We start from the raw sequence: 13,433 nt of genomic DNA, 5'->3' as shown, positions 1-13,433 counted from the left end.
CAACACAGGCTTAAATATCATTTTCCTATCTGCCGAATAGAAAAACATAAATTCAGGACTTACAGGCTTCGCTAAAACTAAAAGCGCCAGAGAATAAAACCAAAATGGAATGGGTAATGCATTACTTCTAGTGAGCGATTCCATAATGTCTAGCACTGGTTAATTCTAGTAGAATTCTGTAAATAAGGACTAATGACAAAACGAGAATTTCCCTCCCAGACAGTTCAAGTTTTCATAATGTTCCAGGGGAGCATGCCCCTGGAACCCCTAAGTACTCAGGCCTTTTGCCCTCGCCTAATTCAGGTACCTGCCTACTTTATACCAGATGCCCTTCTACTTGAAAAATGTATGAAAAACCTGATGCTCCCCAGAACAAATTAAAATTGAGAACCTCTGGAATGGTATTTAATGCATTATCTTGGAGATATTTCCTGCAAAAAAAAACAATTTTGGAAAAGTTCAAAATGCCAAGAATTTTAAGGGATTATAAGGAATTTTTGCCCAGTTTAATCCTGAAGTGTAATTGAAAATGTGCACAACACCATGAGCCCAATCCTCCCCTCTAAAGCTTTTTAGCTGGCTGAGCCATGACTGCCCTTGTTTCAGAACAGTCAACATTCAGTCATGTTCCAAAAAACCCACATTTTCTCTACTTTATTTCCCTCAAGTTATTCTTGTACTGGCATAACAAAGGCATTATCATTATGAGGAAGTAAAAACTTATGCCATTTGTGTTGTGTAGATCTTACTACCGTGAACACTTGCAAATAAGCCACACTCAAAGATAAGCTGTGACCCAAGTTTGACAACTCAAATTTAGGGAAAAAGTTATTGAAGGTGAACCAGCATAAACTCCCTAACATTGAAAACAAAGAATACTTCAAACTGAAACCCTTACCTGTCTTACCTATAATTTTAGTTCTACAATAGTATGGATATGATGTCTACCGACTTTGACATGTGTTTGATCTTTCTTTGGTAGTTTTCAACCAGAGTTTTTTTTTTTCCTTTCTTCATCCCCAATTATTAAGGAAAAGTTTGAGTAAAAAGTGTTTACAGTACTTTGGAAAGAAAAGTAAAAGCAGAACCAGAACTGACTAATCATTTGGTCATGCCAGCAAACTAGGACATCCACGCTCGTGCTGATCGACCCTCCACATTTGAGTCGATCACTGATTCTTCGAGCACTTCCTCACCGTCAGTTTTTTTTCTTTTTCAGAAAACCCACCATTGTTCTTTGCTGCAGTATCAGTCTTTTGTTTGCCCTTTGAGTCCAGTTTGAAAGTTTGCAGTGCAAATAATGCACAAATAACCAGCAGGAATAACTTAAAATTGTATGTAACTCAGATGCATGCTGGATTTTGTTTGTGATTAAAGGCAGGCGCATGTATGCCTAGCAATACAGCAGTAGGTTGGCACTTGGTAAACATGCACAAGCTCAACCAGCAAGAAAATGCAAACGCTAATTTTCTTGTGGAATAACATCAATCTGGGTGGTGATTCAAAAATAAATTTACTCCACGATCACTTTGACACTTTTGAAATATAGAGGTATTCATACACATCTGGTAGCTGCAAAAGATCTTCAGAGAAATCGAGTATTTTTAGGTGAATTATAAACGCACAACATCTAAACCATCGGATGCAATTTGAGGTTGATTATGCGAAACAGCAAGGTTGCATAACATCAAAAACCATGTTCTTATCGTTTCCAAGCTTGAAATAAGTACATATAGCTACTTGTGGATGTTCTTCAGCAAAAAAGGGTTACATAAGAAAAGAAAAGACCAGTGGCTTAAAACAACAAACGAAAAAAAAAGCCGCCGAATCCCAGGATCTAACTCAGGTCCACTAGATTGGAACGTGGGTGTTAACCATAGTAACACGTAAGAAAACCTGCTTTAAGGGTGAAAGACACAAAGTACTTCAGCCTTATCTCAAATTGGCTAGCAAATATGCAAATTAGCTAACAAATATCCAACATATAATCTCTTAAAATGAAAACTTCCGGGATCCCGACGTTTAATGTGGCTAGTACACAGGGAACAGAGGAGTCCTATTTGTCCTTTTTTCCAGTTAAATTTGCTGTACAATTGTAGCGTGAACCAATTTTTTGTTCATTCAAATGACCTCAAAATCAAACTGTACACATGCGACCATGTTGCGATGATTTACTCTACTATAAATAGACATATAAAGCTTTCCACATTAGTGTGGCTAGTACATGGGGAACACAGGAGTCCTATTTTACCTTTTTCCAGTTAAATTCACCACACAATTGTAGCGCAAATCGATTTTTTGTTGATTCAAATGACATCAAAATTAAACTGTGCACATGTGATCGTGTTGTGATGATTAAATCTACTAAATATAGACATATAAAGCTTTTCAAGAGAGCTGTTGTGTGAATTTGCAATATAATAGCTCATCAGTCTATTCAAGTGTCAAAGTGTATCAGCTTGAACTAGCCCAAAAATTTTTGTCCTTGGGCAAAATTTTAATGCTCGGATTCCATTTCAGTTTGTGAAGTTCTATCTAGTTCTCCTCACTCCCACTATATGGGATTTGTCTTCCAATGCGACTTATGTGAGTTTGTCCTCAAGACTGAGCAGGATTTTCTCGCAGTGGATTCCAAGCCCGTGGTTGAAATTTATAACCTGGCATAATTTTGAGCCTTTAAGAAGCTCGCAAGACCGCAGTGTTCTTTATTACCGACTTTTTCGACAAATGCTATGGTGGCCTCAACGAAACTGTTCGCTTTGATTTCCGAAATATAATTTCAGGAGGTCAACCCTCCAGCACTAGTACCATCAATATGTAGGGAGGATTGCCTCTAGTCAATCTTTACTAAACTTCAAACTTCGGAGCAAAAATTTTACAATTGCATCTTCCGGCAACTTCACCTCTGTCATCAAAAACCTTCCCAATGTGTATCACAAAAGCCAATATTTGGTCTTATTTAGAGTAAGCTGTTAATTTAAGGTTAGAATTGTAATAGAAATGTTAAATGAACTATACACAGAAAGCAAACAAAACAAGTTTCTATTTTTAGTGCAACAATCACAGCTAGACCTAGTAATGTAAAACAATACATGTGCCTGCAATATTGACAAATACACTGATTTCAGAAGCTTTATCTATTGGTCAGCAGAATTACTCCAAAAAGTTTACAGATGATGGAAGGACATCATTTGCATATCATTTGCATAATCTGTACCATCAATAAAACCCTATAGATTGCAGGAAATCTCCAGGTTAGAAAAGAGAATGCTAAAGTTGCGTTGGGCTCATATAATAGTTAACTTGAGAATTCTGCTTTTAATTTAATGAGGAGTTAGATATTTTGTTCAGAATAACAGTCAGTGTGATTTTGTATACTATTGCTAGACCAAAAGATCACTGAAGATGTGGGTTTCCGAGCACAAAAAGGCTGTCTTGATGTTTGATCATAACTCCAAACTTGCATGCCATGTTCACAAATGTCATCATCACATGGATTTTGAAAATGTTGAAGTCGTGGGACATGAGGCACATTACCATCAGCGGCTTTTTCTAGAAGCTTGGATGTCTGTAAAAGACGCGAATGCTAGGAATGATCACACGGCCAGCCAGAAGTCTACAAGTGCTTAGCATGCACTTAAAATTCTCTCGAGTCACACGCCACATTTCAATTTTAAAAAGTTTTCAAATCACGCGTAACATCAAGCGGTTTTTCAACTGATGAACACTTAAGAGTTAGCCAAAATGTCTTGCTAACATATACAAGTCAGTGACAAAAAAAAACCACACTTTTATCAGCTATGTCATCTCTTGACTACATTTACTCAATTTTTAAACAACTATCATCCTACCTGGTGACAATCGAGTTGCCGGCCATTGACACCAACTTAGAAACTTAGAGATACAAACTGTCTCCTAATTTTCACTTTTTACAGTCTGAAATGGTTTTTGGAATTATAAATTCTTTTTAATAAACATTTGATGTGGTCTTCAGTGAGAGAAGTTGCCCGACTTCAATGTTTTTCCTCTTAATATACATTAAATTTAAGACAGAAGAGTTTTTCCCACCTACTTAATACTGATTGGTTAAATCAAATTTTAGGCACCCCGGCTGTATCCAGGGTTAGGGTGTTAGAATACTATTAGGGTTAGTGCATTAGGGTGTTGGGGTATTGGGGTATTAGGGTATTAGGGTATAACAATATCAGGGCATTAGGGTATTTAGGTAATAGGGCATTAGGCTATTAGGCTATTAGGGTATTATAGTATTAGAGTCATAGGGTATTGGTGTATTAGAATGTTGAGGTATTGGGGTATTGGGGTATTGGGGTATTGGGGTATTGGGGTTTTGGTGTATTGGAGTACTGAATATTGGGGGAATGGTGTATTGAGGTAGTGGGGTATTGGGTTTTTAGGGTATTGGGGTATTGAGTATTAGTGTATTGGGGTTTCAAGTATAACGTATTTGTGTAAACCACAAGACTGAATTTAACACAGAATCACAAACTTCCAACGGAATAGAATGAAGTGACAACACTAAATGACAACGCAACAAGTACACAACGAGTACAAAGTTCCAACATGGCGGTCTCTCCTGCAGTTGAGCACGTTGTTTTTTTTGTTTTCTCTACACATGCGCCGAACGCACACCGCAGGTTAAAAGTATCGCAGTGAGGCTAGGTTGCTAGTCACCAGATTCCACAGTATTCGTGTAATGGTGTATTGAGGTATTGGGGTATTGGGTATTAGGGTATTGGCGCATTGGGGCATTGGTCCATTGGGGTATTGGGTATTCAGGTAATGGTGTATTGGGGTAGTGGGGTAATGGGGTATTGGGGTACTGGGGTATTGGGGTATTGGGGTATTGGGGTATTGGGGTATTGGGGTATTGGGGTATTGGGGTATTGGGGTATTGGGGTATTGGAGTATTGGAGTATTGGGGTATTGGGGTATTGGGGTATTGGGGTATTGGGGTATTGGGGTATTGGGGTATTGCGGTATTGAGGTATTGAGGTATTGGGGTATTGCAGTATTGATGCGTTGGGGTATTGGGGTATTGGGGTATTGGGGTATTTGGGGTATTGGGGTATTGGAGTATTGGGGTATTAAGGTATTGGGGTATTGGGGTATCGGGGTATCGGGGTATCGGGGTATCGGGGTATCGGGGTATTGGGTATTGGGTATTGACGTATTGGGGTATTTGGGTATTGGGGTACTGGGATATTTGGGTATTGGGTATTGGGTATTAGTGTATTGGGTATTAGATATTGGGGTATTGGGGTATTAAGGTAATGGGGTATTGGGGTACTGGGGTATTTGGGTATTGGGTATTGATGTATTGGGTAGTGCTATATTGGGGTATTGGCGTATTGGTAATTGGGGTATTGGGGTATTGGGGTTTTGGTGTATTGGGGTATTGAGTATTAGTGTATTGGGGTTTCAGGTATAAATTATTCATGTAATGGTATATTGAGGTACTGGGTATTGGTATATTGGGGTATTGTGTATTAGGGTATTGGAGCATTGAGACATCAGTGCATTGGGGTATTGGGTATTGAGGTAATGGTGTATTGGAGTAGTGGGGTATTGGGGTATTGGGGTATTGGGGTATTGGGGTATTAAGGTATTGGGGTATTGGGCTATTGGGCTATTGGGCTATTGGGCTATTGGGCTATTGGGCTATTGGGCTATTGGGGTATTGGACTATTGGGGTATTGGGCTATTGGGGTATTGGGATATTGCAGTATTGTTACATTGGGGTATTGGGCTATTGGGCTATTGGGGTATTGGGTTATTGGGTATTGGGTATTGGGTATTGGGGTATTATGGTATTAGGGTATTAGGGTATTGAGTATCGGGATATTGGGGTATTGAGTATCGGGATATTGGGGTATTGGGATATTGGGGTATTGGGGTATTGGGGTATTGGGTATTGGGGTATTGGCGTATTGGTATATTGGGGTATTGGTGTATTGGTAATTGGCGTATTGTGGTATTGTGGTATTAGTGTATTGGATAATGGGGTATTGGGGTATTGGGGTATTGGGGTATTGGGGTATTGGGGTATTGGGGTATTGGGGTATTGGGGTATTGGGGTATTGGGGTATTGGGGTATTGGGGTATTGGGGTATTGGGGTATTGGGGTATTGGGGTATTGGGGTATTGGGGTATTGGGGTATTGGGGTATTGGGGTATTGGGGTATTGGGGTATTGGGGTATTGGGGTATTGGGGTATTGGGGTATTGGGGTATTGGGGTATTGGGGTATTGGGGTATTGGGGTATTGGGGTATTGGGTATTGGGGTATTGGAGTATTGGGGTGTTGGGGTATTGGGTTAGAAAGCAGTGAGAGTTGCCCATTCTGAGAAGAGATACTGGAGATAAAATCTGAACACAAGTTCCTTTTGGCCTATCACTCCATTTCAAATGTAATGACTGGCAAGAGCCCAGCAGAATTACTATTTTGGAGGAATTTGTCCACCACATTGCCACAAGTTGCTGATCTGGAAGAATCTAAGGACGCAGGACGTCAGCAAACCAGACGTTGTGATGCAGAAAAAAGCAACTACATGTAGGTGCAGATCATGCTGAAGAGAAGTGCCAGGCGGCAGAGAAATGAATACAAGATGGGGATTTTGTGTTACTGGAGAAGAGGAAGGAAAATGAATTGTTGCCATACTAGGAAAAAGAGCCATACCAGGAAAAAGAGCCATACCAGGTGACGGCATGTCATGGTGATCAGCTTAAGTCATTTCAACGCGTGGAATACAAGCGAAACCGCCATCATGTCAAGCAATTTACACACCAGTTACGCAGACTAAGGGATCGAGCCTTGCAGATCCTGCAGAAGTACCCCATGAACACAGGTGTGGAAGAACCCACACACAGCCCGGAGATGGGAGCAAGTGCAAGCCCAGTTGAGGATCAGTCCTGTTCAGCCACAGCCATCACCAAGGAGATCAAGGAAAGCCACCCACCCACCCTTGAGGTTCTAACCTTAGGAATACCACAGACATATACTTCCAGTGTCTCAAAACTTGAAACTAGTGACTCAAAACTCAGAACTTAAATCTCAAAACTAGTATCTTGATTCTCAAAAGGACTGAGGATCCTGGATCAAGTTTTGAGTCAAGACTAACACCTTATATTTTATATTTTGCTAGTACTGTAATCTGTGTCATTTGGACTGCTTTTGAGGTCCACTATTCTTGGCCACAACGGCCATCATTTTGTTTATTTATTAACATTAAAGGATTATGGGAATTGGAAGTACTGAGAGAGGTAATTTTTCTCTCATCACAGTAACTTACCATTGCATATCCACAAAACGTCCTCAAATTAGGTTCTAAATTAGGGTGGTGATTGGCTGTTCTGACTTGAGAAAAGCACCCATTGTCTTCTTATGGCTGCTCTGTTTTTCTAGTCCCTTATGGTTATTCAAGGTAGCGTGTATTCTTTTTAATTTATTTTGATAATTATTTTTTAACCAATGTAATTCTTGCTGGGTACAAATAAAGTTTTTGTAGTTTATTGTTGCTACTGTTGTTGTGGCCATTCTTCATGGCTGGGATTGGATACTTGCAAAATGAAGACCAAAAAGGAAGAAAAAAGAAATCTCGAAAAAATGCCTACTCTAATTTGAAAGTGTTATTTTATTTTTTATACTTAAATTTCATTGGTATCATTTTATTCCCAGACTTTCAAAAAAAACTATCACACAAACATTTTAAGAGGTATATGCGAAAGTGTGCTGCTTTGTCCATACCTTTGTAGTTATTTTCTTTTCTACAGATGCCATCTCCCTAGAGAATTTTGCATTCTCCTGTTTCTTACTCTTGAGCTGCTGGTCAATTTCACTCTTCTTCTTCTCAAGTTTGTCCAGATCTCGAGATTTTGCTTTCAGTTCATTAGTCAGGTGGTTAATGCTTTGCTCATTGTGGTACACCTTGAACAATTGTATCTCCAACTGACAATCTTCCTGCAAATCAGAAAAATAATAAAAATAGAATTACCTTATCTAATAGTTTATTGCTGTACTGAATTTGGCAAAAGTAACTAACGGGGAAGAGAATGAATGCATGGGTCCTACATGTTTTCTCCTACCACAACGAAAGGTGCACAATGCTTGGGTGTGTGATCCCATTTGTAATGTATCTTTCATTTAGCAGTGCTCGGAAAAAAAAAACCCGTCTACTAGTCCAGGACAAGTATAGTTTCCTCTTGGGCAAGTACCTTTCTCTCCTCACCAGCTTCACGGACAAAAACCCACGCAAGCCATCCACTGAATAAATTTTGATAACGATTTTGAAACAAAGAGTAAGTTTTACACACATGGGTATAATCAAGTGTTTTGATGAAGCTTGACGAAAATTACAAATTACAGCATTGTTTTGTTGATTGCATAATGCACGTTCACAGTTGAGAAGTGGTAACCAGTAGCATGAGATCAAAATCTTTCCTGATCAAATTTCTTTTCATGCCAAAAAATAGCCGTGTTGGGCACGAAAATGTCATGTTTATTTCTTAAAATTTCAACATTTTTTGCAATAATTTTTCAGTTTCACTGTATATGAACCAAACTTGAAATCAATGTATCGAAGCTGTAGAAACTGAACACAAAAAGGAGCCATATGTTTCTACAGCAAAAAGGAAGCCCTCACCACCATTTTTAATGAACAAATCCAGCTAAATCCCTAGGGCAAATTTCTTCAGCGAAACATACAAGTTTTCTGGTAGAAATATACTTGGGTGCAGCCGAAACAAAAAGTGTTATTGACATTATTGAAAAAAGAAATTGATTAGTAAGTCATCAAAAAAACTTTCAGTGTTCATGGATGTTGACAGAAAATAGTTTTTCATTCAGATGAAGACATTTTCACTCAACCAAAACTGTTTTTCATTCACTCAACTGACAAAAATATACACTCGCTGGCTTTACAAATTTGACACCATGCCTGGACAAAATCCAGTTGCTGGTTTTCAGTGTCACATGATTCAAAATAGATCAAAATAAAAATCAAAGTCCAGAATCTGGGAAATGAAAGAAGGTAAATATGCAAAGACTCTCGCCAAAACTCTGGTCACAGCAATTTTTCTTATGCAAGATATGCAGAGAAATCTTTTACCCAAATTTATAGAGATTTGTATTGAGACGCCATGCTGGTGCCCATCTGTATGGGCACCAACATGGCGGCTGGAAACCAACAGAAACATCTGTCACTGAGTTTTGCTACTAAAGCATGAATTTATCCCTCGAGGAACTCTAAAACATTAAAATAATACTTTTTCTAAGACATGAACTGTTCAGATAGCCAAGTTCCCCAAAATAAGTCACTTTTTTAACCATCATGACAGCCCTCTAGGCCGTCATGTAAATGCCGCGTCATGCAAAGCTTACAAATTCAAGCGTAGTGTATCAAAAAACCAAGAACCCATTTGGAGCGAATATTTGTATGAATATTAGTTTTCAGCTGCTGTTATACATCATTTAAGTAGAATCTCAGGAAGATCAATAGTTTTGTAGTTTGAATTTTGGTGATGTCATGTGAAAACCAGCTATAGGAAATCAACAATTTCAGTTGTTAGTGGACAAAAACCTTGTACGGGAATAAGTTTACGTATATTACAGTCCTTTCTGCATCTGCTAAAAGCTACAGATATAAGTAACTGCCTGAAATAACACCAAAAACAATTTCCCATGGAAACTTAAGAAAATAAATGTCAAAGTTCAGGAAAATTGTGCAATCACAGATAGAATTTCATCAACAGTTTCATTTCACCAGTAATTTCAAGTGTTTCATATGAACTACAAAATCTGTTTTTGACATTTGGTATTGCTAGAAATAATTTCTTTTGAGAAGATATTTAAAACAGTCGCTCAGAAGGTTGCAATACAATATAAATAATCTTGGCACAAAGCATTTGTCTACTTGTTACTCTGGTGGATTCCTTAACGTTCAAGGCAATGAACACGACCTTCGACAGATTGAAAACATTGTTACAAGGATTTTTGTATAAAAACAAAGATACTCAGTGCATGATTCAGGAAATAGCAAGTAAGTATACAAACATGAAAGCTGACACAGATAATATAAATATACAAGCTCAGCTCACAGCAAGACTGACCTATGCCAACAAAGGGACACACAACTACGGATATAAGCCTGATAATACATAGCTTTGTATCTATCACACAATGTTAGTCGTGCATTCCTATCACTTATGGCAAGGAAAGTGACATTTGAATCAAGCAAAATTAAGAGTTACTTACCCAAAAGGCAAGTGGGAATATAAATATTTTTCACATCCTGTTAGTATAACCAACATTAACTTATAGTAGTCTTCTGTGCATAACTTAAAAGCAAATAACATAATTCTAGAAAGAATAGCATCACCTATGCATATCTTGTACACTATTAAGTTGCAAGAGCTTAAGAGCAGCTTCGCCTAAATATCAACTAGACTTGGAAATAGCGAAAAAATCGAATTTCTTCAAACTCGCCCAGAATGAAGCCCTACGGGCACTAGTCACAAAAATATCGTTTTAAGTTCGATAAATCAAAAATTATTTTTTTCCGCAATTTTTTCGTTTCGATGCCCCAAATCGGCCAAAATCCATCGAAAATGAGCGGCATATTCAGAGGCTCGTAAACTCAAAAGTAAAAATCTTCATTACAAACTGATTGCACGTCATATTTGTACTTCCTTTTTTGTCTATTTAGAGCTAAATAGATCGTGATTTGATTAGAACTTAAATATTTGACGAATTTTCTAAATTAACGACCCAAGACAGCTTTACAAGAGGTCTACATTTAGCCTATTTTCAAATGCTAAAAAGGCGTTCTGGTACACGGCTTTTCCCAAAACGACTAGTTTAGTGTGAAAGAGCATTCTTTCTTCTTCAAATTAGTGAAATAAAATTTTTGGGTAAATAAAATCGCGAGCGCTGAGATAGCGAACTAAATGCAGCACTTCTTCCTGAAAACGTGACCTTTGACCCGAGCGTAACGAAACCGATTACTGCAAGAAAACCCGGAAGAAAAGCAAACGCTTCGTTATTTTGAAACAATTTCTAGTGATATCTCTCCGAAACCATGATTGCAAGAAACTATTTCCAGATATGAAATCTTACAGGGTCAAAAAAGGAGCTAAAGGGCGCATTTTGACACAATAACTTTGTTTGCTGAGAATTGAAGTCAATGACCGTTAACGAATTCCAGTGAAATTTGCAAACTTGAAGTATGTTAGCTGATACTTACCTGAATATTTACATTAATAGAAGAGTCGTCTTCTTGGATTAACCTTCAAAAGAAGCAAGATCCAGATTTGAAAACCTCTAAAAGAAGAAATGTTTAATGTTCCGTGGCCTGCCCGCTGCTATAAATTAGCTTAAATTCCATGCACATGCCGACCGCATGTTTGTCGTAAAACCAACTGAACTCCACTGACAGTTTCCATGGGCAACCCCAAAATAAACAATCCCCAAAAATGTAAAGTGAAATTGGCTGTCTTCATGAACAGTTAGAAGCTAGAGTCAAGTTCCATTACCTTTTAAAAGTGCTTGATTCTACTTTGTTCACTCAGTAGTTACTGTCACGTTCGAATACTGCGTAGTATCGGTCATGCCAAAACACTGCAGACCGTGCAGACTGAGTAAGTTTCCCATACAAAGTCTTGTACGCGTTTGTCTATTGAATCAAAAGTCAATTCTGCGCTTGTGCAGCCTGTGGATAAATGACAGACTTTCAGATATATTCAACACTATTTTGTAACTAGACCCAAAAAAGGAGTCACAATGAAAAGCCCAAACAAGTGTCTGCAGTAACACAGCGGTCAAACGTCTGCGCATGTGCGAGCAATGGAGCAAATAAAAGGTGGCCAAAATATTTTCATGACACTGTTCTTTTCACGGGTCATCGGTATCCTATAAATGACATTTTCCTCGTTATTTATATATTTGTTTATGTTTTAGCCAGTACAACGAGAGCTAACAGAAATGACTTGAGAGTTAAAAATTGTTCTACCTTCTGCTTGTTGCAGGTCTTTCTTTTCCGTGGTATGTATTTTCCGTGCTCCTTGAATTTTTTGTCCGCCTCGACTTTGCATTTAGTGCACCAGTTTTTTCCAGGTTTGTAGTTTAGAAAAGCTTTTCCCACCTGGTCAAAGACCAGGTACAGTCGGTTTGGGATCGGTATTTTGGCCAGCTATGCTCCCATGACGATGGACACGAACATTGTTTGCCGTTTCGATTCATCTCGTTCCTGTGCTTCAGACAAATCAAGGATCCGGATGGAATCCCTCAGTCCTTGCCAAAATTTTTCCAGCTCGTCTGAGCGAAGCCGAATCACTGCAATTGTCTTTTTCTTCTCCCATTTTTCCTTCTTTTACACATCGTTTGTCGTCCGTTTCCGGCGTCACGCATCGTGTGATTAATAAAAACAAATAAAAATATACTACGCCGTCGGCTCGTAGCGTGACATGGGTTTTAAGACTTATAAACTTTTTTGGTAAAGCTCAAAACAAAATAGTAAATCAACAGAATACCGGTAACTTAATAAACTTTGTGTCTGAAAAGTCTTAAGTTTTCCTTTTACCTGCTCTCTTTTCCTTTTACAGATTTCTATGAACTTTTCAATTTTTTTTCGTAAATTTTGCGTGACACCGGTTGTTTCCCATGTTTTCTTTAAATTTTTGCGCGGGAAATTGGCGCGCGGCTGCCAAAAAATGTACCAATTTGCCCATGCCCGACGTTTGAACGCGGTGTTGTCTGCAGTCTGCACGGTCTGCACTGTTTTGGCATGACCGATTCGTGGCATTCGAACGTGAGAGTAGTGGACAAAGTCGACGCAAACAAATAAATTCAAGCACTTTTTAAAGGTAATGGAACTTGACTCTAGCTTCTAACTGTTCATGAAGACAGCCAATTTCACTTTACATTTTTGGGGATTGTTTATTTTGGGGTTGCCCATGGAAACTGTCAGTGGAGTTCAGTTGGTTTTACGACAAACATGCGGTCGGCATGTGCATGGAATTTAAGCTAATTTATAGCAGCGGGCAGGTCACGGAACATTAAACATTTCTTCTTTTAGAGGTTTTCAAATCTGGATCTTGCTTCTTTTGAAGGTTAATCCAAGAAGACGACTCTTCTATTAATGTAAATATTCAGGTAAGTATCAGCTAACATACTTCAAGTTTGCAAATTTCACTGGAATTCGTTAACGGTCATTGACTTCAATTCTCAGCAAACAAAGTTATTGTGTCAAAATGCGCCCTTTAGCTCCTTTTTTGACCCTGTAAGATTTCATATCTGGAAATAGTTTCTTGCAATCATGGTTTCGGAGAGATATCACTAGAAATTGTTTCAAAATAACGAAGCGTTTGCTTTTCTTCCGGGTTTTCTTGCAGTAATCGGTTTCGTTACGCTCGGGTCAAAGG

General features: G+C 38.5%; 1 protein-coding gene across 2 annotated transcripts in view; it reads right to left on the bottom strand.

The window, feature by feature from the left end:
- The window catches only part of LOC145497890 (structural maintenance of chromosomes protein 1A-like), a 105,946-nt gene that overhangs the window by 60,261 nt on the left and 32,252 nt on the right, over nucleotides 1–13,433 (bottom strand). For both annotated transcript variants that reach the window (XR_014050744.1, XM_081477762.1), the window contains exon 8: nucleotides 7,765–7,977. Coding sequence is in view for 1 of the 2 variants with exons in the window: in XM_081477762.1 (XP_081333888.1) it covers nucleotides 7,765–7,977 (213 nt within the window). In the remaining variant the exon portion in view is untranslated. The remainder of the gene's footprint in view (nucleotides 1–7,764; nucleotides 7,978–13,433) is intronic.

Source organism: Orbicella franksi, chromosome 9 (assembly GCF_964199315.1).
Source record: "Orbicella franksi chromosome 9, jaOrbFran1.1, whole genome shotgun sequence".
NCBI lineage: Eukaryota > Metazoa > Cnidaria > Anthozoa > Scleractinia > Merulinidae > Orbicella > Orbicella franksi.
This window is presented reverse-complemented; position numbering and strand designations above follow the sequence as displayed.